The following is a 27129-nucleotide window of genomic DNA, read 5'->3' as shown; positions in this document are numbered from 1 at the left end:
CTACCCAAGCAGCACATATTGTTACAAGTAGCTTACAGCAACGGCTACTTAATATATTCAAAAAATACAATATGATACATTTGCAACGTGGAAAAATACTGCTATGTAACCGAAAAAGCGCAAAAAGTCGAGCCTTATGTAACTTGTTTGTTCATTACATAAGAAGTTTACGAGCGACTGCTATGTAATTTATTGATTACGCATGGGTTTTCCTGCGACAAAATAAATGAAACGGCGTTAAAGTTGTTGTTACTTTCTCACAGTTTTGGAACCGAACAACCATTTTAGAATTGAATGTCAATAAAAGCGATACTTATGATTTTCGAACGCGTAATTATTCACAATTACATATTAAATTTAACATGCCGATTTAAATTTGTGGTGAAATCAATCATTTAACTTGCTCAAAATTGACGCGCTCATAAAATAGGCCTAAGTAACATGAGTGACGCGCTCATAAAATAGATAATAATTTTATATTGAATAACACATGATACCTGGATTGTTGAGATTTTATTCCATTAGAACAGACACAAAAAAATGAATATTGGCACTACTACTCAAATCAGCAGTGTTTTTGATTTTAATTTAATTGTTTGTGAAGATTGTGATTCTGAAATCACGTTGTTTCGTGTCCCGCAGTTGGATTTTCTGGGTTGCCTATCATATATCGCCATTTAATTTCATCTTGCTGCAGAAACACTTCCGAATAACTGTTTGAGGACAGCCAATCTAAAATGATGGAAACTATTGAAGAGCTATTAGAGAGGCTGCAAATTGTAAATTCAACAATTTTGATTAATTACTGGAAAAATATCTATGAAAACAATAACTAGTCATAAAATAGTAAAGTTCTTATATCAAAATTCACAATACGTATGAAATTTTTTGACATGTAGTGTTGACCACTGTCAGCAAGTTACTCGTTTGTTACACATTAGTTACCCAGAAAGCTTATGTTATTTTGAAACTGATGTGTAACTATACTGAAACTGCCAATAAATTACACAGCTGTCAATAGGGAAAGGGGTATTAAAATGAACACCTAAACGATATCGTCTTGCTTTTAATGGGAAAAACGATGAATTTGCGATAAATCATCAAATAATGTGCAAAAATCTCCTAAGCTAATCGACTGGAACCTTACAAAAGTATGAAAATTAAATGCTCCGTCCAAGAAAGCACATGGTTTGTGACGTGCTCAAATGGCTCAAATAGCTCGAAAGAAGGCAAATTCAAGCGTGTGCTATAAAAAGGGCGCAAGTCGTATGATCGATTTCTCTTCATCGATCCTCTCTTCTGTGAATAAAGGTGACAAGATGCGGGTTTGTTAACAATTTTTCACTACAAGACGCTAGGAAGTAATGCAATCTTGCGTCCTGAGGTGAAACAACTAATTGAATTTAGAAATTAATCAATTTGTGCCAATATTAGGGACTGAGGGTAATATGCCCATGATAAGGAAAATAGCGATATAGATGAGAAAAACATGCTATTTTTATTATAATCGGATATACAAATATGTTCTCTATCAAATAGTAGAAACAACATCCATCCATTTGAGTATTTCTAGGGTTAATAAATCAATCAAAAAAATACGTGCTTATGGGTCATCCATAAACCACGTAGTCATTTATTGGGGGAGGGGAGAGATTCTGCCCAATGACCACGGTCCATACAAATTGTAAATTTGTGTATGGACAAATGACTACTAGGGGGAAGATGGGTCTAAAATTGGGAAGAAATAACCGCGTCGTTAATGGTAGCCCCTTGTGCATCTCTGTGCTGTCACTTCAATAGGGCCTAAGTAACATGAGTGATTTCTCTTCTCATACCTACAGGCCTTTGTTCTGATGTTATTGTTCAATAATAGATACATGCTGATGCGAAAAAAAAATATACATTTGTAAGGTTCTAATTGGCGCGTTACTTCAGCGTGGCATTACACACTCAATCTGTTCGGTAAAAATAACTGGGTTTTGGAACTACCGAAAAAGTCAGTTAACTAAAAAATGAATGTCAGAAATCGAAAAACAGAAATTTTTCACTGAAATTTTGCAGAGCTTTCTTTTTATATCATATATCGATAAAAAATAAAACATGGTGAAATTTGTTTTTCAATTAAGCGTGGCGACAGTTTTCATTTGACTGACTTTTTCGGTAGTTCCAAAACCCAGTAAAATTTTACCGACCCCAGTAATTTAATCTAAGTGTGTACGTTTGGTAGAATTTGAATTCAACAGCTGTTTTGGTGTTATGAAATAGGGGGGTGAGGGTTTTGCCCCAACGAGTTGATTAGAGTTTAGGTCCTTCGATAAGTTTTATGACAGTGAATAAGTGGACCCTGTGGGAGTTGGAATCCCAGAACAAATTTCAACAAAGAAGACAGCCACTGACTGCTGTCGTCTAAAAGTAATTAAGTATAACAAAACACAATCATTTACGGGATTGACTGTTTAACAAGAAACTTGCGACGATCGACGCGCCACAATAATTCGTGGCCGGAGGGTATTAGAATTAAGTTGGAGATGATGATTTCGGAATTTTGAAGTAAACATCACCTCCAAACACTAGCGATTTTGCGGTGGAATGATGACGTTTGATTACGAATTGTCTAGAGGACCCAAACAAGATTTGGATGATTACGACATCGAAACTTCAACAGCCATTTTTCTGTTCAAAACTGAAATTTACTCGTCGAATATGTGTTCACTGTGTTTCGGTTGGAGAATAAAATACAGTGAACACATGAATATATTCATGATTTTGAACGAAAAAACTGCTTTTGAAAATTATCGAGTTGATGACGGATCCTGCCCCCTTGAACGAATTCTCGTCATTCTGTATCATCGGCTCAAAGTTTGGCGTTCCCCACAAAAGTAGAAAAGAGAACATTACAAATGTAACTCGAAGTTCTGTGATATGTCTACTCGCAGAAATTGTCCTTTATTTATTAATTTGTTTATTAATTAGTTCTATAGCACAACATCAGAGATGTTAATTAACGCAGCGACACGAATTAAGAAAGACAGCTAAATTTTCACATACTTTCATCGTCATTAAAATATTGTGGAAATGTTCATTTTATGTTGGTGGTAAAATACACTAGCAAAATTAACATTTTTAATTTTTTTTTATCACAGTCCTAAAAAAACATCTATGAATGATTATAATCCCTTCGAAAACAGTTCTAAAGGTTTCTGCTTTGACATCATGTCATTACGATATTCACCTCATTGAAAAACCTCAACATCTCCGTGCCTAAAATTACATCAGTTTTTATTTCTGAACGTGGTTCTGACTTCAATTTATCTCCGTATTAACAAAAACACTCTTATTTATGCTCTAATGCGTAATAAACGCACGGATGATGCGTAATAAAAAATATTAAAATTTGTTGTTCATGCGTAACAAGTTCGGTGTTCATTTTACCATACTGTTCATTTTTTCACCCCTTCCTCTATGACAAATGGTAAACAAACTTCATGCTGTTACACACATGTGACTTAGCAATCTGTATGTAACCTAGCGTGTTATTTGTTTCTTTGCAACCACAGATTCAATTTCAATGTAACTTATTCATTTTGACAGCTCTAGGTTAAGTTACATGCAAGTAAAAATGCAACACCTATGTAATGTAAACAAAGCGTAAGTTACAATGCAATAGTTTAGTAACCAATCATCAATAAGATATGCTACAAACTATCTGAAATGCAACGGCAATGTAATTTGTTTTATTTTTCTAAAATATTGCATTTGTTACTAGTGCTACTTGGGTAGGCTATAACATTGTAACATATGTTTTGTTTACATTACATAGGTGTTGCATTTAGCCTCGCATGTAACTTAGCCTAAAGCTGTCAAAATGAATTAGTTACATTGAAATTAAATTTGTGGTTGCAAAGAAACACATAACAAACTAGGTTACATATAAATTGCTAAGTCACTTGGGTGTAACAACATGAAGTTGTATGTTTGGTTACAATGTGTCATAGGGGAAGAGGTGAAAAAATGAACAGGGTGGTGAAATGAACACCAACCTTGTTACACATGAAAAACAAATTTCAATGATTTTTATGACGATAAAAATATGTGAAAACTCATCTATCTTAGTCTTAATTCGTGTCGCTGCGTTAATAAACATCTCTATTTTTGATATTGTGCGATAGAACTAAATATAATAAATAAACAAATCAATAAATTAGGGAATATTTCGCGAGTAGACATATCACAGAGCATTGAGTTACATTTGTAATGTTCTGTTTACTACTTTTATGGGGAACGTAAATTTTTGAGCCCCACGGGATGACGAAATTTTGTTTACGGGGGCAGGATCCGACTTCAACATGATAGTTTTCAGGTTTTTCGTTCAAAATCATGAATATTTTCATGAAAATGGCAGCGTCCATTTGTTAAGTAACGCTAAATTTGGAAATTTTGACCCCCTCCTCCTCTTGAAGTGAAAAATTGCTAACAAAACCGCATCTTGTCTCCTTTATTCACAGAACAGAGGATTGATGAAGAGAAATCGATAATTGCTAGCACACGCTTGATTTTGCCTTATTTCGAGCTATTTGAGCACGTCACAAGCCATGTGCTTTCTTGGATGGAGCATTTAATTTTCATACCTTTGTAAGGTTCCAGTCAATGGGCTTGGGGATTGTTGCACATAATTTAGTGATTTATCGCAAATGCATCATTTTCTCTTTTGAAGCAAGACGATTTCTTTAAGGTGTTCATTTTAACACCTCTTCCCCTATTGACAGCAGTGTTATTTAATGGCAGTTTCAGTATAGTTACACATCAGTTTCAAAATAACATAAGATTTCTGGGTAACTGATGGGTAACAAAAGAGTAACTTGCTGACAGTGGTCAACACTACAGACCAAAAATGTTCATACGTATCGTGAATTTTGATATAAGAATTTGACTAGTATATGACCAGTTATTGTTTTCATAGATATTTTTCCAGTGATGAATTAAAATTTTTGGATACACAATATGCAGCCTCTCTAACAACTTTTAATAGTTGTCATCATTTTAGATTGGCTGTCTTCAAACAGTTATTCGGAAGTGTATATGCAGCCAGATGAGATTAAATGGCGGTTTATGATAGGCAATCAAGAAAATCAAACAGCAGGATACGAAAAAACGCGATTTTGGAATCACAAACAATGAAATACAAATGAGAAACACTACTGATTTGAGTAACAGTGTGAATTTCCATTTTTTATGGCATTTACAATAGCATATTATCTAAGCAATCCACGTATCATGCATAACTCAATTTTTAATTATAAGATATTTCATGAGCGCGTTAATTTTGAGCAAGTAAAATGATTGATTTCACCACAAATTTAAATCTTCATGTTAAATTTAATATGTACTTGTGAATAATTACGCGTTCCAAGATCATAGGCATAATATTTGTTGACATTCAATTCTAAAATGGTTGTTCGATTTCAAATCTGTCAGAATTAAACAATAAGTTCAACGCCGTTCCTATTATTTTGTCGCAGGAAAACCCAAGCGTAATCAACAAATTGCATATCCGTCGCCAGTAAACTTCTTATGTAACGACCAACAAGTTACATAAGGCTCGACTTTTTGCGCTTTTTCGGTTACATAGCAGTATGTTTCCAGGTTACAATGTTTCTTATTGTAACTATTGAATATGTTAAGTAGTCGTTGTTGTAACTTACTTGTAACAATGTGTGCTGCTTGGGATGCCAATATGTCAATGGTTTTTAAGAGTTATGTACACAAACAAACAAACAACATCTGCCGCTTAAATTTGCTCTACATTGACAATACCAAATCGCACTAGTTCAAGTTCTGTTTGACTAGTTGAACGTCGTCAACAGTCAAACAGAAATATTTTTAAGTATGAACAAAGACATTTTGATAATAATTAGAGACTTAATGTGCTGCGTGACATACATGTAGCAGTTATTACAGAAACTTATTTGAAACCTGGATGCAAACTCAAAAGATCCAAACTTTTTTGTTTATTGTAATGATCGACTAGATGGGGCATGTTGAAGAGTTGCTACATCTGCACTGGGCAGCAAGCTCATTTGCTTCAATCTGACGTACGGAAATTGACTCGCAATGAGTCCAACTTTTTTGCCATTGGTGATTTTAATGCAAAACATCGCTCATGGAATAATTCGCAAAGCAGTTCTATCGACAGACTTTTACTTGATGAGTACTCTTCAGGATATTTCTTAATTCATTACCCTCATAGCCCTGCATGTTTTTTTCCTCTTCGAGAAACCCTTCTATGATTGATTTAGTCTTAACCGACTCTAGTCACCTACGTAGAAAACTGGTTTCTCATGCTGATTTTGATTCTAAAGGGCGAACACGAAATTATTGCGACATATTCAACAGGGCATAACTTTTCTACCATTGGGTGAAAATCAACCAAATTTTGCACACTTTCTCATTGATGTGTATTGTTTACATGCTGTCAAACTCGAAGCCGTGTTTTTCGATGCAACGAAAATGGAGGTGAACCAACGCGAGTCGAGAGAACAAATTCTTTCTAAACACCTGGAATTTCCTGACCTGTTGCATCAGCAGCTGGGAAAAATGTTGAATATTTACCATTCAGCCGTTCCAGAATGTTGAAGCGGTTCCAGGAGCGGTTGACGTTGGACCACGGCAAAGGAGCTGGAAGAAAACCGGGACCGTATAACAAAAAGACGGAGGGAAAGGTGAAGCGGATGATTAAAGCAAATCTCAACGTCTGAAGCCGCGATTTGGCTAAAAAGATCGGCATGTCGCAGAGCTATGTCCAGAATGCAAAGAAGAGAGCTGGACTACATACATACAAGGTACAGAACTTCCCAAACCGCGATGAGCGGCAACAATCTACGGCTAAAACTCTGGCACGGAAGCTCTACAAGAAGATGCTGACAAAATACGGCTGCTGTGTGATGGATGACGAAACGTATATAAAAGCCGATTTTAAGCAAATTCCGGGGTTGTAGTTTTTTACTGGCAATGTGGACGACAAATTTAAGAAGAAGAAAATGTCGAAGTTCGCCTCCAAATATCTCATTTGGCAGGCCATCTGCTCTTGCGAACTGAAAAGTGAGCCTTTCGTGACAAAGGGCACAGTAAATGGTGAGATCTACAAATCGCCTTTTGCCGTTCTTGCAGCAGCACGACGAAGCTCCGATATTTTGGCCAGATTTGGCATCATGCCACTACTATAAAAGTGTCCTGGAGTGGTATGAGGTCAATTCTGGGACCGGAGCTGCGGCCGGTGGAGCAGTACTGGGCAATAATGAAGCGGGAACTTCGGAAGAGCAAGAAGACAGTCAAAGACGAGAAGGACATGTTAAGAAAATGGAAAAAAAAACTGAGAAACTGGTACCGGATGACACTTTGACTTTGATGAGGGCATCAAGCGAAAATGCCTTCAATTTTACACTCAAGGATCAATCGATTAACTTTTCTTTTAATTTTTGAAGTAAATTTGTGTATAAAACTACCCTAAAATTTTGGTTTGATTCTAAACATTATAAGAAAATTGGCATGACATTTTAGGTGTCGCAATAATTTCGTGTTCGCCATTTAATAATGTCAACTACAACTTCTTCATAGAACGTTTTCTCTAAAATCAATAGTTTGGAGCAAACAAACAAGCGAACTACATATACAATACAACAAGTGGATAAATGAGAGCTTAATTGAATAATATGTTTCACCTCAATTTCCAACGAACTGAACCGAAACGAACAGGTTGACGACAATAGTGCAAACACACATCAGATATTTAATATTTCATTATCTCCCAAAGCAAATCGCACCCGCTTCACACTACAAATGACCTTATTTCGTTGCTCGTCCATCATCACCCGGCGTTTCATCCACCCCTAAATTTTCCTAAGGGGAAAATTTTATCATACCCTTGGAAAAGGACGACCATCACTAATTTATCCGAGAGCAGCCAGTATAATAATACAAAATAAGCAATAGTTGCGTATGAACTAGCAATTAAAATGCCAAAAAAATAAGAAAAACATAATAATAAATAAAAAAAAATGGAAAAGGTTTTTTTTAAGAAAAACAAAACTGAAAACAAGCACTATGATATTAGAAACTTATGAAAGGAAACTCGAAAAGTTCTCTTGAAATCAAATAAAATTATAGTATTTCTTGGAAACCATTTCCTATTTCATCATTGCTTATCGCTTTACTGGTAGAAAATATATTTCAAAATATATTATTTGGTAAACCTTATTTAAATGCTCAATAATAAAGCTATAATTTACCTTCTTCTGTCGCCATTTTCAGGAGCTGGACTATGGGACGATCATGTGCTGGGCGGACAACGCCGTCGGACAGCAGCGGGAGCCATGTGTGTTCCATTTGATTGCCGCTGGCAAACCGGAGATGCCCTACAACTGTTCCCTGGTCAACCAGACGTCCGAATCGCTCGAGGTGAACTGCGGAGAAGGTAATTAAATGCTCATCCATTAAATGCGCCGCTCTGTGAGTGTGTCTGTCTGGCCGAGTTGACTGAAACCGACAACAACGGATAATGTTGCGTGACTTTTCTGGGGGTGCCGTAAAAGGGTAAAACTATTTATTTATACACTGAAAACAACGTGGTTTTGTCTTTGTCTATGTTCTGAGGGTCAATATGAATTATTGGTTGTTGTTTAACCCAAGAGCAATGCTTAGAAAACCTGTTTAGGTCGGAATAGTGTCACTAGGCACTATTGAGCTTAAAATATTTCAAACCCATATTCGTTCGTCACTATGGAATTAAACCGGGCTTCCGGTTTTTTCTTAACCTTGTTTTACGAAAATCTGGTGAAGCAACCAAAGACCAAAGATTTTTAAAACCACAATTATTCCCAATCCCCATAACATTGACTGTTGGCAACGTTTTAGATAGATTAATGGCTCTGGATACATATCTAATGGACTCGAAATTCCGCCTATATCGATTTTGTTTCGATTTCATAATGCCAAATCCATGCGATTCTCCAAAGTTTGTAAAATTTAGAAATTTATTATCAATAGTTTCTACAAATTGTCAAAATTAATATTTTCTTTTAAATATATGTTTATTTAAAATTCTACCACCTCGTTATAAGACTTGTTCGCGAGAGCCGCAACCCCTTCTTGTATTGATGTTCTCCGATCAGGCTGAAATTTTCAGGGATTATTCTACTATATAAAAGATGATGTTTTGCAAAATTTTAGTTTTTTATATTAGGGGGAAGTGGGACAAAATGACCCCCAATGATTTCATGTCACTAAACATGCAAAATCACAAAAACTGATACAACTATAGTAAAAGTGCACGGATTATGTTGAAATTTGGCATGAATACTCTACGTTATATGAACTTTGAGATTGGCATGGTATACGGATTTTGAAAGTACTTCAAATCGAGAAAAATGAGTTTTTCATAAAAAATTTAGTGATTTTCAAATCGATTTTTTTCTTACCAACCGAAAACTAAATGTGACGTTTTGTAGGGTAACTCATGGCCTTTCATTTGAGGTGCATTCCAGATATGCCGTTTCAAAAATTTTCGAAAAAAATTTTTTTTTCGGGGTAGTGTTTGAACTTGAGCCATTTTGCGAGTACCGCAACCGCCTTGTCTAGAGAGGTTGTATTGATGTTCTCTGATCGAGCTGAAATTTACAGGAGTTGTTTTTCTATATAAAAGAATATATTCCGCAAAATTTCAGATTTTTATATTAGGGAGAAGTGGTACAAAATAACCACTAATGATTTAATATATAAAAACATTCAAAATCAATTAAAGTGCTGTAATAGCGATAGTAAAAACAATCGAATTTGCATGAAATTTGGCATGTTTAATTAACGTTATATGAACTTCAAAATGAACATGGTATTTGGATTAGAAAAATGTTTCAATTCGATAAATAAATCTGTTTTATTTTTTTTAATTAGTTTTTTTTTCAAATCGACTTATATTTTTGTCAACCGAATTAGTTTAAACAAATAAATATGAAGTTTTGTAGGGTAACTCAGGAGCTTTCATTCGCGGTGTACCGTAGAGAATCAAAATTCGGACGGTACCAATATCCAGACACTCTGATAATATTTACCAATAAAATGCTAAATTGACAAAATTTATACAACTATATTGAATGGAAAAATGGCTGTTTTTGTAGTTATTACGACGTATTGGCCTTCCGGAGGTCTGTTCAACAAACTCATCAATGTCCCCGATGAGATCAGCTCAAAGGTATAAATTTATTGGTTAGAGATAATCGTATAGCATATTTTTATTACTTACATTTGGTCTCTTACTAGGCAAACAAATTCAAATTTTTAAATTCAATATAGGGTAATTTAGGTCGCTATCTGTAATTATTCAGTTTTAATAAGCATATAGTAATAATATATAAATTACAATTCACTTAATAAACGATTTTGCATTCACATCGATCAATCAACAATGAGTAGGTATTTTTTTTTTCAATTCTCATTCCCCCACTTGACATTTCCCCCATGCGTTCGAGGGGCGCTTAGATGGAGGCAATCGTCGCAGTAGTAGTGATTATAACATAATAATACACAAAGTTATAGTTTAAAAGTTTAGTGACACCACATTGAAAAAATATGCTGTAAATATGGTTTAAAAAAGTAAAAAGAGGCTGTCCGGAATTGGAGCCCAATGTTTTTGAATCCGGACATTGTATTGGAATTGTATGTTTCGATGCCGTAAGTACACATTTTTCAAATAAAACTGGAATAATACTTTGAACATCATCAAAACATGAAAAATATGTAATAAGAACACTACTGTGCGTCGTTAATTGAACCAATCAGTGATGATTGCAGTTTAAACCACCAACATGTCTGTCCAAACAACTAAATCACAAACATTGCTTACACAATATGTGTTCATTACTATTCAAACAGAAACCCATTTGGCAGAACTACACTTTTTATAAGGGAAAAGTGGGTCCAAATGACCCCCAATATTTTTGTGTCGGAAAACACACAAAATCACAAGAACTACTGTACCGTTTAAACAGATTGTACTGAAAAATATGTTTTTTTTTGTAAAAAACACGCAATTTTCCGTGGAAATATGCAATTTTTAACAATCTTCGTCTCTCTTTTACTCTTTCGAGAAATTTGCAAACATCAAGGCTAGTAAAAGTCAAAATTCCATTCAAGATATAAACAGTACAGTGTCTCATAGCAGCCATATGTGCAGTCAGTCTAAACTAAGTTAAACTCAATTATTCACAAATTGATCTCTAGCAAACATACCATTATACACACATACATATGACCCTCCTAATCAAACCCATCAAACATTATCCAAATTAAAAAAAATGCAGTAGTTGATTCCCATCCAAACAGCGTGAGAATAAACAACGCTTACTACTGAACCGCTGAAGCTGCTAACGAAAACATTGGTGCAATGACTTATTGTTATCCACATCATCACTTTTACAAGAAAGTGGCATTTCTTTCAGATAAGGCAGCGGCAACACGGTATAATATAATCGGTATTACAACTACCGACAAGAGGCCTCCATACGCTGCTCATACCGCCCGGATTTTGATTTACCACGGTACACCGCGAATGAAAGCCCTTGAGTTGTCCTACAAAACTTCAACCTAGTTTGGTTGACCAAAAATAAGTCGATTTGAAAAAAAAAACTAATTTTACAAACAGGTTTTTCTCGATTTGAAACATTTTTTTATCCAAAATGATCATTCATATAACGTAAAGTAAACATGCCAAATTTCATACAAATTCGTGCATTTTTACTATCGCTATTCTTCTTCTTCTTTCTGGCGTTACGTCCCGACTGGGACGAAACCTGCTTCTCAGCTTAGTGTTCTTATGAGCACTTCCACAGTTATTAACTGAGAGCTTTCTATGCCGATTGACCATTTTTGCATATGTATATCGTGTGGCAGGTACGAAGATACTCTATGCCCTGGGATGTCGAGAGAATTTCCAACCCGAAAAGATCCTCGACCGGTGGGATTCGAACCCACGACCCTCAGCTTGGTCTTGCTGAATAGCTGCGCGTTTACCGCTACGGCTATCTGGGCCCCTACTATCGCTATTATAGCAATTTAATTAATTTTGTATTTCTTTATATATTAAATCATTAGTGGTTATTTTGTACCACTTCTCCCTAATATAAAAATCTGTAATTTTGCGAAATATCTTCTTTTATATAGGAAAACATTTCCTGTAAATTTCAGCTCGATCGGAGAACATTAATACAACCTCTCTAGACAATGCGGTTGCGGTACTCGCAAAATGGCTCAAGTTCAAACACTACACAGAAAAAAATTTTTTTTTTCGAAAATTTTTAAAACGGCATATCTAGATTACACCTCAAATGAAAGCTCATTAGTTACCCTACAAAACGTCATATTTAGTTTTTTGACCTAGTTCGGTTGGTAAGAAAAAAATCGATTTGAAAATCACTAAATTTTTTATGAAAAACTCATTTAGTACTTTCAAAATCCATATACCATGCCAACCTCAAAGTTCATATAACGTAGAGTATTCATGCCAAATTTCAACATAATCCATGCACTTTGACTATAGTTATACCAGTTTTTGTGATTTTGCATGTTTAGTGACATGAAATCATTGGGGGTCATTTTGTCCCACTTCCCCCTAATATAAAAATCTAATATTTTGCAAAACATCATCTTTTATATAGAAGAATAATCCCTAAAAATTTCAGCCTGATCGGAGAACATCAATACAACTTCCCTTGGAAAGGGGGTTGCAGTTCTCGCGAACTGGCTCTTATACATCAATTACTTATTCTATGTTCAACCACTTGCCAAAACAATACAGGAAGTATTTTCTATTATTCCATCTGCAATCCCTTATATTTTTCCTTAGAACAAATAAACTACAGTTCGGGTAACTATTCAAAACATACGTGTACGTAAACATTGTCACCCATAAAGCTGCCTTTTGTCTTTAGTGTTTATTTTCCAAGTAAGAATATCTTGCGGATCTGCTACAACTACTTGTAAACGGTCTTTCAAAACATAAGCTAACCAATCTATCACAGTTTTCGTACGTATACATTCCTTCAGGATATGTCTGTTGCTTTCAGTTTTTGGACAGAAGTCACATTCATTACTAGTAAGTCTTCCAATGTTGTATTTTACTAACTTATCCTTGGAGACAATCAAATCGTTATACAGCAAAAACATTTGAGATTTGCACTCAGATGGTATGAATCCATGAGCGAGATTTTCCCAAATGTTTTCCCAATTAATGTTGGGAAAAACATCCTCAATCTTTGGATGTATGTTTCGTTCACCCACAAAATGGTCATAAAGGCGTTTCACTGAATCCAAGAATGGATTTTGTTCAACTACCAAAGCAAGTTCTAACCATTCTCTGGTGTTTCTGCCTAATGATTGCATCTTTGAATGGTAAAGCATTACTGAATCCTCATTGCCTTCAATATTTAAGACGTTTTTGATGAACAAGGCTTTTGCTTTAGACTCAACATCAATCAATTTTATGCCACCTTTTTCAAAATCTAAATACAATTGATTCCGATCGACTTTGAAAATTTGTTTTGGTCCCCAAACAAAGCCTCCAACAATTTTCAACAATTTTGTCATGTGCTGATTATTTGGCGTGAAAACTTGACAAATGTACCACAACTTTGATAGCACAAATATATTAACAAGCCATGTTCTTTGTATCAAATTAAGGTGCCTAGTTTTATGCAAACTCAAACGGAATTGAATATCATTAACTAACTTATCAAAGTTATGTTTTAAAATCAATGACCATTGCTCCGATGGAAATACACCTAGGACTTTAATTTCTTTGACTTCTTTGAACTGTTGTGGTCCACTTCTGGCATAATTGATTCTAATGAACGACGATTTCTCCATATTCAGCTTGATACAGGATATTTCGGCGTAGGAGTTGATAATTTGAAGGACCAAATCAAACTCAGCGTCGTCCCTAAGACACATCACTAAATCATCAGCATAGGCCAGCACCCGGATGAACTTTCCAGATGTTTTAAGTTTCCTACACATGATTGCTCTTCTGTACACGCTATCTGACCTGCTCCTAACAATGTCCCAACAACTGATTGGAGACGACTAGCTAAGATTTTCGTGAATATTTTGTAGTCCGTATTGAGCATGGAGATTGGACGGAACTGATCTAATGTAGCAGCTTGCTGAGTCTTAGGTATTAGAGTTATTATTCCCTCACAAAAGTTTTTTTCTGGTTTTAACGATCCATCAAGATATGCATTGAATAGGCAAAGTAGATCCACTTTGAGTTTTTCAATGTTCAACTCGTAAAATTCATAGGACAGCCCATCTGGTCCAGGGCTTTTCTTTTTTACAGCTTTTTGAATTACCTCTTTCAACTCTTCTTCAGTTATTGGTCTAAGCAAACTTTCAGCTTGTTGAGAATCGAGTGATTTACCAGCAGAATTCAAGATAGATTCGGTATTTTCCTCATTCAATTGAACATCCTCGCGACACAACGTATCAGTGTAATATTTGTGAATAACCTCTCTCAATTTTCCAGTTTGTTTGACTAATTCATTTCCAATTTCTAATTGAAATGCGGATGGCTGGGAAAACTTATGGAGTTGATTTGTAACATGATACAAACTCAATTTTTCATTTTCTAACATTAAAATACCTGAAAACCTGGAACCGTAGTATTCAATCCTTCGCTGCTCGATATCCATCAACTTGGATTTCACAATTTGTAGTTAATTTTTTGTATCAATTCCTCTAGATCTTTCAGCAGCAAGCTCATTCATTCGGTTATACAATGAACTTTTTTCTGCATTAATTCTGAAATTCAATCCTACTGCCGTTCTTATACAAGTTTTGTATTTTTGGTTTCAAAGCGGTATTCCACCAAACACTTCGGTTTTCAGTGTAGATTAAACGATTTCGCAAACTTCCTATTTCATCATCAACTATCCTAGAGATCTCATCATCTTTCAAAAGACTTGCGTTTAGCTTCCAGTAGCCACGACCACGAAAGCATAAGCACTTGGGATCAACCTTGTATGACATTATGACTTCCATGTGATCCGAAAAAGCGACTTCTACCGTACGTACATTGGAAACATTTGATAAAAAACCTGAGTTGACGTAAAACCTGTCCTAGCGTGATGCTGAATCAGATCTGAAAAACGTGAATTCTGTGTTGGTACCATTTAGCTCTGTAGCCACATCTTTCAGATGCATTGATTTAGTCAGATCTCTGAGACCATTACTTATGTTGGCAATTGCACTACGACTATCACGTTTGTTGAGAATGCAGTTGAAATCTCCCCCAATAATGGTATGCAAATTATTTCCCTTTACTATATGAGCTGTCATTTGATTTCTGAAGAGATCGTCCCTTTCTCGCTTCTTATTTGTCCCTGAATGCGCATACACGTTGATCAAATTAACATCATCACATACAATCGAAAGTATTCTACCACTAGGATCGTAAATCACATTTCTGAATCCCTGATTTTTCCTGATAAGAATAGCTGTTCCCTTGTCTTGATCACTGATGTTCACGAATGCTCTATGAGTATTGATGGAAGAAAAATCTTCAAATAACACTTCTTAAAGAAACACGAAATCTAGATTCTCATTTATGATGAAATCCCTGAGCAACGATTTGTTAATATCCGTTTTAATGCTGTTCAAGTTGATCGTCGCAATTTTCTTCGAAAAAGTCATTCTAGCTTAATTTTCACTTACAATGTTGTGGCTCGTCAGGATTAGGCTAGAGCACTTCAACCTGCTCGATTCAAGGTTGCTTACTTTTACTTCTCGTTCTCATTTGCTGGGCATTCAACAGAGATGCACCATCCGGAGCTTTCACCATTGCTTCAGATTCCGATTCGTTTGAAGACTCGCCCTTGTCTCCGCGATTCTTTTTTCGTCCTCGTTTTTTAACTTTTTGCTCAACGAACAGCTTTTCTCGGCTGATCGTCAACATCTCTCTTACCCTCATCCTCTTGTTCTTCGGCGGTCGGTTGCACTGACGTCACATCTACTGGGAGTCCAGGAGTGTCGTTCGCATCGATCGCTTCCTCTGTTTGCCCTATGCACCGGTCCCGGAACCAGATGGCCCCTGCTGCGCAGGCTCCGATTGCTTCTTCAGTATCGTCATTTGGCATTCGAGTTGTTTCTCCTCCACACGGTTGGCGAAATCTGGACGAAGATCGCGGGCCTCCACGATATCGTTGTACAGCCTTACTTGAACAGAAGATGACTGCTGAACCGCATTCCTTCTTGGACAATTTGCCTTAATATGATCCGTACTCTTGCAAATAAAGCACTTGTTGATCATTCCGTCATAGTAGATCCTCGCTTGGACATGTCGTACCCTGACTTGAGGCGGAATTTCTTTCGCGACCTCCATGTACAGCCCTCGCACTGTTGAGAACATAGGGAAACCTTGCTGGGATGATACTTCTCTCGAACTTGTTGCCTTATGATTCCATACGAAGACAACGCCTGATAAATTTCTTTATCCTCTATCTCTGGGGGGAGATTGAACACTAGAGTGATGCAAATTTTGAAATGTTTGCTCCCCTATGCTTAACCGATTTTATTTATGGTAAATAGCATCCTCCCAAAGTTTGAAGTGATTCGGAAGAAATTTGACTGTGCACACGCCATTTGAAGTTTATATGGAGATTACTATGGAAAACGCCAACTTTTTATGTTCAGGCCTCTATCTCTTCAACATAATACTTTATGAAAAAGTGAACAACCTCTGCTCATGTGAAATCCTTTCAGCTACAACTTTGCTGAAGACCACATTTTGATAGGACTTAAGGATAAATTGCTATTCTTTTTCATAAACTGGGTTTGCATTTTGCATGCTTAACAAACTGCTCGGCAGGCAACAGTGGTGCTCCTGGCGGGTAGAATAGATCAAAGTAATCCAGGCTACTATGTTCTACAGCAAAACAGCAGTGTTGCTCTGAAAGTAATTGAATGATCATCTCAGCATGGTTTAGACTTTGTTATCACTAATAACAAATTTTCCTTACGTCCCACCAAAATGTGGTCTTCGGCAAAGTTGTAGCTGGGAAGATTTCACATGAGTAGAGTTTGTTCACTTTTCCATAAATTATTATTACGAGCGGTTAGAGGACTGAACACAAAAGGTTGGTCTTTTCCATAGTAATTTCCATAGAAACTTCAAATGGCCTGTGCACAACCAAATTTCTTCCAAATCACTTCAAACTTTGGGAGAATGATTTTCATCATAATTAACACCATTTAAGCATAGGGGAGCAAAAACTTCAAAATTTGCATCAGTCTATTGAACACCCTGATATATTTGAACGATATATCCGCTTCAGACACTGTAACGTTGACCGCTTTTCCATTCGCGTACTGGAACGTTAACACCGGATGCATATTATGCAAAGCCGCCTTCATGAAACATTCGCTTTTGAACTTGACAAAGATTGCCCTCGAATCCTTTTCCTTATGGATCGAGTAGATTTCCTCTGGATTGAACTGTCTGTCCCGACCGAATCCAAACCTTTCCGCATCCGTTGCTTTTCAAACAAAAACCGGATAGTCTCAGACGCAACGAACATCTTTGTCGAAATTACTTACAACACATTTTACATACGTGAGCCATAAATCTGTACAGCATCACAATCAATCATAATGTGCTTAAGTATGTCCGTGTGACATAGAAACAATTCAAGAAATTTGGAGCGTCATGTTACCAAACATTGACGCATGGATGCCAAATGCATGATTTGCGGATGTTCATCTCACGCTAAGGACGTATGTCCTGTGACAAACGATACAAAAAATATATAGCGCGAACTGCGGGTGCAACAATATGTATAATTTTTAGATTGCCCTTCTCGCAAACGAATCGTTGAAGTTCGTACTAGGCAGATGAATGGCAACGTTTTTCGTAGCAGGGATTCCCCAGGCAGAATAACCAACAGTTCTAATCTTTCATTTAAAGAACGTTTGCTTAACAATCAAACCCATCAAGGTAAATTATAATCATGCTCATTCAGAAGCTAATTTTCCTCCGTCGGGTAACAGTTTGAATGGAAATAGCCAAAAATTTTCTAATACTAATGATGTCGCAGATAATTTCAGCTCCTCCCCATCAAACTCTTTCCTACGGATAACCATTTGAATTTTTTCAATGCAAATGGAAATACCCATGCTTAGAATGTCAGAGGTAAATTCTATTCCGTCTCTTCACCAACGGAAAATCCCAACAGAAAATCTACCTTCTTCTAGTATTTGAATCAAATGATTGATTTTTTAAACCACCACTATGCTTAAAACAATCTAAATAGGTGTAAAATTTTCGAAATGCATCATTTTTTTTAGCTGAATTTGAGCATTCCTTGAATGGTTAAGAGGACGAGCTGTTTAAATATCCAACAGCTCATTCCAACATTCATTTCTGACAATTATTTGAAACCTGGATGCAAACTCGAAAGAGATACAAATATTTTTGTGCATCGCAATGATCGGGTGGAGATGCTATCATCATTCATATCGTCATTTGAAACCAAAGTTTTGGAAACCATTGTTGTGAAAAACTCAATTTCTCATAACTCACGCTTGAGATTTTTCATGCGTGAGTTGTCAATCACATCACGCAACTCAGCAAACAAAAAATCATAGATGAGTTGGCTCACCTTTTTGACTCATTGTCTCGTAATTCCACAGTTTACTCACATACGGCAATAATTTCTTGTTAGTCTGGTAAAATTATAGTAATCCTTTCTAACGTAAACAACAACAACCCGGTTTGACGAGTTTTTGACGGGTTTTGCGACTGAATCATTTTTTACGGTTTGAGTTGATTGAGTGATCTTGCATCAAAATTTCAAGCGTGAGATCTGCAAAGCAGAACTCTAATGAGTTTGCTCTCACGGGAGAGCTTATTGATTGAGATTTGAGTGTGAGTCTATCAACACTGTTTGAAACTTTAAGCGTTTCTTTCGAAACTCAGATTGGTAAATCTGGTTTCTTAGCTGCCTATTTTCATTTTCAATGCATTGAACAGCTTTGTTTCAAACTGACTTGCGGAAATTGACTCGCAATAAGTCAAAATTTTTTATCATTGGTGACTTCAATACCAAACATCGCAAAACCAAGAAAAAATAACTGTTTGCCGCACCTTACTCTACCGAAATGGTGCAGCACCACATGCCCCTGAAAGAAAGGACAGACATCGCAAACAAAAAAAAAAATAACGACACGGTGTAGTACCACGCGATTTGAAGGACACTTATAATTAACTTAAGAGTAGTCGCTTAGTATACTTGGTACACGGGCCATTACATAAACCACGAGCTGCTTTTTGGGTTAAACTCTTTTTAATGAGAGAGAACCACTACTTGTCGTTTTCGATACTTCAAATATAGCGATCCAAATCAAAACTTTCGGAACACTATCGTCACATAAACGCCCCATTATGGATCCGTGAAAACTCCGGCAGCTGTTTGCATCCTCATTTTCCCGTCAATTAACCCATTACACACGTTCGCGTCGTTTTGATAGTCGTAAGAGCTTGGGGCCAAATTAATGTGTGAAAAAAGGGGAGAGTAAAATGCTCAATCAATATAGGGAGCAGGATGGGGCTATACTATAGGGGCTCCGGAAGACCTTCGTGTTAAATGTGCAACTATTTAGCCAGCCAAGCTGAGGGTCATGGGTTCGGAAACCCACCGGTCGAGGATCTTCTCAAGTTGTAAATTTTCTGTTACACGATATAGAGATGCAAAAATGGACAATTGATAAAGAAAGCTCTCAGTAAATAACTGTGAAAGTGCTCATAAGAACATTCATCTGAGAAGCAGGCTTTGTCCCAGTAGGAACGTCACGCCAGAAAGAAGAAAAAGGCAGTGCTATACTAACGGATTCGGTCGTTGATACACGCTGTGTTGTGGCGATGGTGGAACCAACCCAGCTACACTTTTTGCTGCCCCGGGAGGCGAAAACACGTTATCGCCGTATGAAGTGGGTCGTTTAGATGTGGGTTCTTTCGACCCAGGACAAACGGCAACTATATGCCACGGCACACGTCAACACGCAAGGTCACATCACCGACGACCGTAGGGGAATTAACACCAATCAATATTACATACGGAGAGGGTTCTGGTGGTGTTAGTTGGATGGTTGGTAGGTTTGTTTCTAACAATGTTAACATGTGCTTATATGTAAAAATAGCATATGAATAAATCCAATACACCAGGAGTCAAAAAAATTACTTCATTCATATTTCATGATGAGATTTTGAGGCTTTTCTAAAGTTTGTGACCTGAATGTTTGGTAGCATTCCTGTCTAATCTTGAACAGGATTCACCTCGAATCCTAAATAAGATTCACCTGGAATCCAGAACAAGATTCGCCTAAAACAATATTCGCCTAGAATCCTGAAGGATTCACCTGGAATCCTGAACAGGATTCACCTGAAATCCTTAACAGGATTTACCTGAACAAGATTCGCCTAAAACCCTGAACGGGATTTGCGTAGAATCCTGAAAAGGATTCACCTAGAATCCTGAATGTGAATTCTATTCAGGATTCACATAGAATCCTGAGCAGGATTTGTTTAGAATCCTTAACAGGATTCGTCTAGAATCCTGAACAGGATTCGTCTAGAATCCTGCACAGGATTCGTCTAGAATCCTGAACAGGATTCGTCTAGAATCCTGAACAGGATTCGTCTAGAATCCTGAACAGGATTCGTCTAGAATCCTGAACAGGATTCGTCTAGAATCCTGAACAGGATTCGTCTAGAATCCTGAACAGGATTCGTCTAGAATCCTGAACAGAATTCGTCTAGAATCCTGAACAGGATTCGTCTAGAATCCTGAACAGGATTCGTCTAGAATCCTGAACAGGATTCGTCTAGAATCCTGAACAGGATTCGTCTAGAATCCTGAACAGGATTCGTCTAGAATCCTGAACAGGATTCGTCTAGAATCCTGAACAGGATTCGTCTAGAATCCTGAACAGGATTAATCTCGAATTTTGAGCAACATTCACCTAGAATCCTGACCGCAAATAAAATCATGACAATTAATAATCTACAATTGATGTGTTATATTAGTTTTATTATTGTTCATGAAACGAAATCAAAACATATGATTTATTAAAAAAAAAACAAGTTTTTGGCTCAATATTGCACATACATTACCAACATAAGGGGTCGTCCATCAATTAGGTAAGGGTCTATGGGGGGAGGGGGGGTTTGAGATTTCTTACGCGCCATACAAATTATTTTTAATTTTCATACAAAAAATCTTACTATGGGGGGAGGGGGGGTCTAAAAACCGCCAAAATTGTCTTACGTAATTAATGGATCGCCCCTAACGCACTTCATTCCCCTCTACTACGGAAACGTGACTTCATTCAGATTTTCCCGATCAAGCTAACCTCAGTTTATCGGTTCCACGCCACCATATGCAACCGGAAAGTGCACTGTAAGCACACACACGCACTCGCTGGCTAAACAATCGTGGTTGCAATTCATCACACTACTCGTCGATATAATGGTGGTGGCATGACTTCAATGCACATTCCGCTCCGCGTCCGGTAAATCCTCCGTGAAGGTAGTAGGTAAGCCTTCAGAAGCGAGGATCAACACCCTCGATGCCCGTACAGAATTATCGATGCTTATTAAATTTATGGTCCACTCGAGTGGGGCACACCTTACCCTTACCATCATTCGTCTTTCTAGCTTGAGTGTGGTCACTTAGCCACGGTGCTTTGGTTACCGTTATTATCGTAAAAATCTACCAAATATTAAAAGCCTGATTGGTTTGATACTTATTGTACACCTCTGGATAGGATTCAAAAAAATCGTTAGACAGAATTTTGATTTACGCCCGTTAACCATCAAAATCGACAATTTTGATGCATTATCAAAGTATTTTAACACCGAAAGCTGTTTTGAAATATTTTAATTACATACAAGCATTCAATACTATGAAGACTTACCAGGCTCACGCAGTATGATGCATTACGCAGTCGATTTTATTTTGTAACTACTCCATGTTACGACAAAGTCATCCCAAAAGCCTTATTAAGATCAAAAGCTCTGAGGCTGGTACTCAGCAAGCCCATGCTGAGCATTGTGGTTTTCAGTCAAGGATCTTTAAATTTATTAGAATTCTCTGGGCACTGAGTATATACTCTCAAAATAGAATTTTAAGTATATACAAATTGAAAATGGCTCCGTAATGACTCATAGCGCTTGAGCCTGCATATAAACAGTTTATTATGAGTCATCAATAGATTGAATGATTGCATGCAAATAAAATCGTTGCAAAACAGATTCCGGTATTGAATTTCTTCGTTGATGTATTAAAAACCAACGATTGACGATTGTGCTTTCAAAAAGGCGTAACTGAAAATTTCACCCAATTTTTTTTAAATATGTTTCAAACTGTTGTTGATAGCTATTCATTTTTCCATAATAACGGAAAATGAAGCACCGTGCTAGCGCTATCAGAACATTGGGTGGCGAAATCGATTTCCTTCTCAAGTACTCTCCATATAGCTAAAGTCCTGGCGGGTAGATGGACACGCAAGCTATAAATCATTCCTTCCCGTGAGGTATGTGTACGGTCCGTTGTTGATCGACGATGAACTAGAAATCGACAACAGTGTTTGGAAAGGGCGTTACTGATTTGTTGGGCGAGCACCCTACATAGGGGCTAGTGCAATACAGCGTCAACGAATTCTGTCGTACCAATACAGCATGTGTAAAAATACGCTCTTTTCAAATGTTTCTACTTGAAGAACAACGTACGTACTTAAACGCCACCACATAACGCCACCGTGAGGCATAGGTCAATTGGACGAGGCTGCTGACCAGGTAACAGGAACTACGGTCAAGTGGATGATCTTATAGCAGCATTTAAACTCAACATGCGAGGATATTATGCCAACACGGGGAATGAACATTTTGCAGGGGTTTGGTGTTGGCGTTTTTGTTCAGCTTAAGCCAGTCCTTGACATTTTTGGCACTAACGATCGCAGCTTTTGCACAGGTGTCTCAATATGGTGACACATTCAATCCTTGGTCAGATCCTGTGGATTTTCTAGTCAAATACTCTAAGTAGGGCAGGCTCTGTTTATTTACTGCATTCCCTTTAGAACTACTTCTTCGTAAATATTTAAAATAATTTTTGAAAAACTTAATATGAAGAAATCACTAAAGAGTGTCTGAAGATATTTCTGGAAGAAGAATTAAAGGAGGATTGTCAATTATCTGAAATTATTACTAGAAAAACCATTGGATCTAGTTGTGCAGATATGGAACCCCTTGATCGTATTTCTGTGGATGCTTACAAAAAAACTCGATGGAATTTTTTTTTTAGAAATTATTAAAAAAAAATCTTGGTAGGTAGAGAAGTTTTTGGAAGTTTTGGAAATTGAGAATTTCTAGCGATTGTTTTCGGCAGAGGGTAGAATTCTCAAAAGTATCTCTCAACGTACTCTTAGACTAAATAGTGAGGGTACATAGAATATAATAAAGTCATCCCTGGGGATCTCCAAAAAATTGAGAATAAACCATTCATTTTTCATCCAGATTACTAACATTTCCTAAGGAAAAACTGTTTGTTTAAGCTTTTTCTACCTTGATGATTGGTACCACTGAAGAAAACAGAAATTGAATTCTCGATAAAGTTGTTCACATGGTCGTTAAGCTAGTATTTGATCGTGAAGACTAGTTTCATAAACGATCGTAAAAAGTTAAACTGGTGGCACCACCTGACATTTAACCGGCTCGGTATCTAGTGGCATTTTTAATTCTCAGCAAACCCGTTGAATTACGTACTTGCTTTATCTTAACACTCCGAAAGCCACCTGTACGGCAGCTCTACGAAACTCAGTGCGGTAGTACGTTACGGCAAATAACATTATCCAGTTTTATTTTTTACCTTCCGTGAACCGGTCGTTATTGGAAAACCTACCTACCTCAATCTCAAGAGGTATGTGAGCGTTCCTGGAATGAGCTCCATTCGTCTCCAACTTGCAATTTTCTTCTACTTTTTTTTCCACGTGCAATTTTGTGCACCCGGTCTCAGTCCTCATCTCGATTACCAACTGTCGCACAGTGGTACGATCAAGAACAAATGCCGGCTAAATCAATTCTCAATCCTATAACTTCATAAACTTAATGTAATATAGTTTTGAGCTTATCAACATAGATTTGAGAAAAACAAATACAAAATTTACATTTAATGTCCTTCAAACTTATCCTCATAATCTGCATCATTTGTTTCATCAGTTTTAATCTATTTAACTAGGAAAAAAAAGTCCATGCGAAGAGTGGCTCAGGAAAATTCGTTTCCTTTTAGCTGGATGCTGCATTTCGAAAATAGTAATTTACGCAACAAGTAACAGAATCTATAAATCACGATTCATCAACACGAGTTGTACATTCATCAAAACAGGTTTGCCGGGTTGGATAAGAAGAAATTGTGAAATAATTATAGAATTAAAGAAAAAAATCTGTACCAAAGTTATTATACAGATATTCCATCGCCTAAATTTGAATGACGGCTATGCGAGAATAATAAATCTTCGAGCTGTTTAGTACAATACCTATAAGTAGATGAAAAAACCGAATTTAGTACTATACCATTTAATTCCACTAAAGTTTGTATCCTTTGACAGATACGCGTATTTCGACCTAAACTGTAAGGCCGTCTTCAGTGTCGTGTACTAGACTCTAGACTAGACTAGACTCGAGTCTAGTACACGACACTGAAGACGGCCTTACAGTTGAGGTCGAAATACGCGTATCTGTCACAGGATACAAACTCTAGTGAAATTAAATGGTATAGTACTAAATTCGTTTTTTTTTCATTTACTGATGCGAGAATACCAACTGAGGAGAGTTTGAATGACGATACAAAGAAGCTATGAGAAATACAATGTTGCCAGTTCGTTAAACCAAGTATGCCCTATAAATAAATAGGATAAAAGCAAAGTATGCAGAGTAAAGGGAATATTTTGAACGCTTTTTACAAATATTTAATTTTGCCTAAAATTATTGAAAATTTCTATTCTACTCGGTTTTAGTTTATGTATTCAGAAACTGCTTCTCTGAATATAGTTATCATTGTGGCTCGCTTAAGGGCTCAAAAATCCATCATTCAATCATCAGCAAACATCAAAAATGAAAAATAAGGTTTGTCGTTCAAATTAATTGAAAACCTATTACTCTGGAACCTCAATTCATGAACTAACTTGGGTGTTAGGAAATTGAACGGATTTGTATTGAGGGAACTTAGCTCAAAAACGAGTCTTTTGAAATCTACTTTTAAGAAATTTCTTGAACACATTATGCTCTTTAGTACGCACTTAGCATATTACTGGAAAAGGGAAAAGCATGCATGGTGCTATAACTGCTATTGCATATGCTAACTTCAAGGCTACATTATGCGACGAGCCCAGACTCCCCCATAAAACCAATTGACTGCTTACGTTTTTGACGTTACTTGATGTCATTTTTTATTTTGGCTTATTCTGTAGGTCTGATGAATCGCGACGAGATGATATCAAATTTATTTAAGAGCAAATCCACTTTTGTTCCCCTAGTGGATTCGTCTCACCTCACGCAATACACTTGATAAACACATATTTTTAACAACTACCGAAAAGCTAAACATTACATATATTACATTCCAATGGGTCGCGACGTTCTCAAACGACCGGTTAAGGAACATGAGTCTTATGCACGATAAATACTTGTTCTTAATTATGAATCGTGGTTTACGGCTAACCAGCCGAGTGGAAGTTTAACAACTACCGACAGTCTTAACATTACATATAATTTGCAATTGGATTCATGAGCGTTCATGAGTCCTCTCATGGCGTAGGAGTAACGCGCCCTAACTAGAGATCAGGGAGTCGTGAGTTCGATTCTTACTAAGAAGACGTGTAACTTTTTCGCAAATCTTCACATCAATTTGTCCATCTAATCCAATTGCAAATTATATGTAATGTTTAGCTTTTCGGTAGTTGTTAAACTTCCACTCGGCTGGTAAGCCGTAAACCACGATTCATAATTAAAAACAAGCACATGTTTTTGTTATTATTTTCGATTGTAGTATTTATCAGCTTATTGTCAATCGAAGCCATCGAATCAGTTATCAAAGCCAAATGTTTACCCAAGAAATGTAATTTAATGGGAATTATTGTTATGATTGTGACATAACAATAAATCACCATGGGTAACGTATATACACGTAATTCATTCAAATCTCCGAATGACAAAATTGTCATCAAGTAACGTCAACAACGCAAGAGGTCAATAGATTTTGTGGAGGAGTCTGGGTGATCAGCTGGGATCCCAAAATATCGCTCATCACATGTTGACGGCTTGAAGTTTGTTCATTTCTCGAACTCTTCCATGTTTTTTCTAGCATATGTAACTCCAGTAATAGCACATATCAAACATGTTGTAAAATAATATGAAAATCCCTTTTCGACCAAATGTCCATTCGACGACATGTCCAGTCGGCCAAATATACATTCGACCAAACGTCATGCGACTGAATTTCATTCGACCAAATGTCTTCCTGTCGAAAGTACCTTTGGTCAAAAGGATAATTGGACGAATGACTTTAGAACATTTCGCCAAATGACATTTGGTCGGATGACATTTAGATGAACGGAAGTTTGGTCAAAAGCTTATTTTGAAATGGTTCATTGAAAGATCATTTGGTAAAATTGATTATTTTTGTTCAATTGTTGTTAAGTTGGTAAGATAACGTTTTCTTTTTAATAATCTGAATTATTAACTGATTTATTTATTTATTTATTTATTTATTTAACCAAAATTTTGAAAGAGGGAAAAACCCCTTTGAGTGATATCTGTTCAAAATCTTTCTCAAAGAGGCACAAAACCTCTTTATCTTTTCATATAACGTTATAACAGAAAAACTAAAACTAAAGGCTCATACGGTAAAAATTAACCATAGCAGAGTCATAAACTGCATCATGGATCCAAGTGAAGTAATGGGGTATGGAGTGGCTTCCAAAACGGGATGAGGGAGGGGGTCTACCAAAAAAGAGTCCATCTTCATATCTGCAAATAAAAAC

General features: G+C 36.7%; 1 protein-coding gene across 1 annotated transcript in view; it reads left to right on the top strand.

Moving 5' to 3' along the window:
• Positions 1-27129, top strand: part of LOC5569257 (contactin-4) — a 1061856-nt gene that overhangs the window by 884633 nt on the left and 150094 nt on the right. Inside the window, exon 12 of the mRNA XM_021854379.1 lies at positions 8308-8470. Within this exon, the coding sequence (XP_021710071.1) occupies positions 8308-8470 (163 nt within the window). The remainder of the gene's footprint in view (positions 1-8307; positions 8471-27129) is intronic.

Source organism: Aedes aegypti, chromosome 3 (genome assembly GCF_002204515.2).
Source record: "Aedes aegypti strain LVP_AGWG chromosome 3, AaegL5.0 Primary Assembly, whole genome shotgun sequence".
Classification (NCBI taxonomy): domain Eukaryota; kingdom Metazoa; phylum Arthropoda; class Insecta; order Diptera; family Culicidae; genus Aedes; species Aedes aegypti.
The sequence above is the reverse complement of the archived record's forward strand: the minus strand, read 5'-3'. Positions and strand labels throughout refer to the sequence as shown.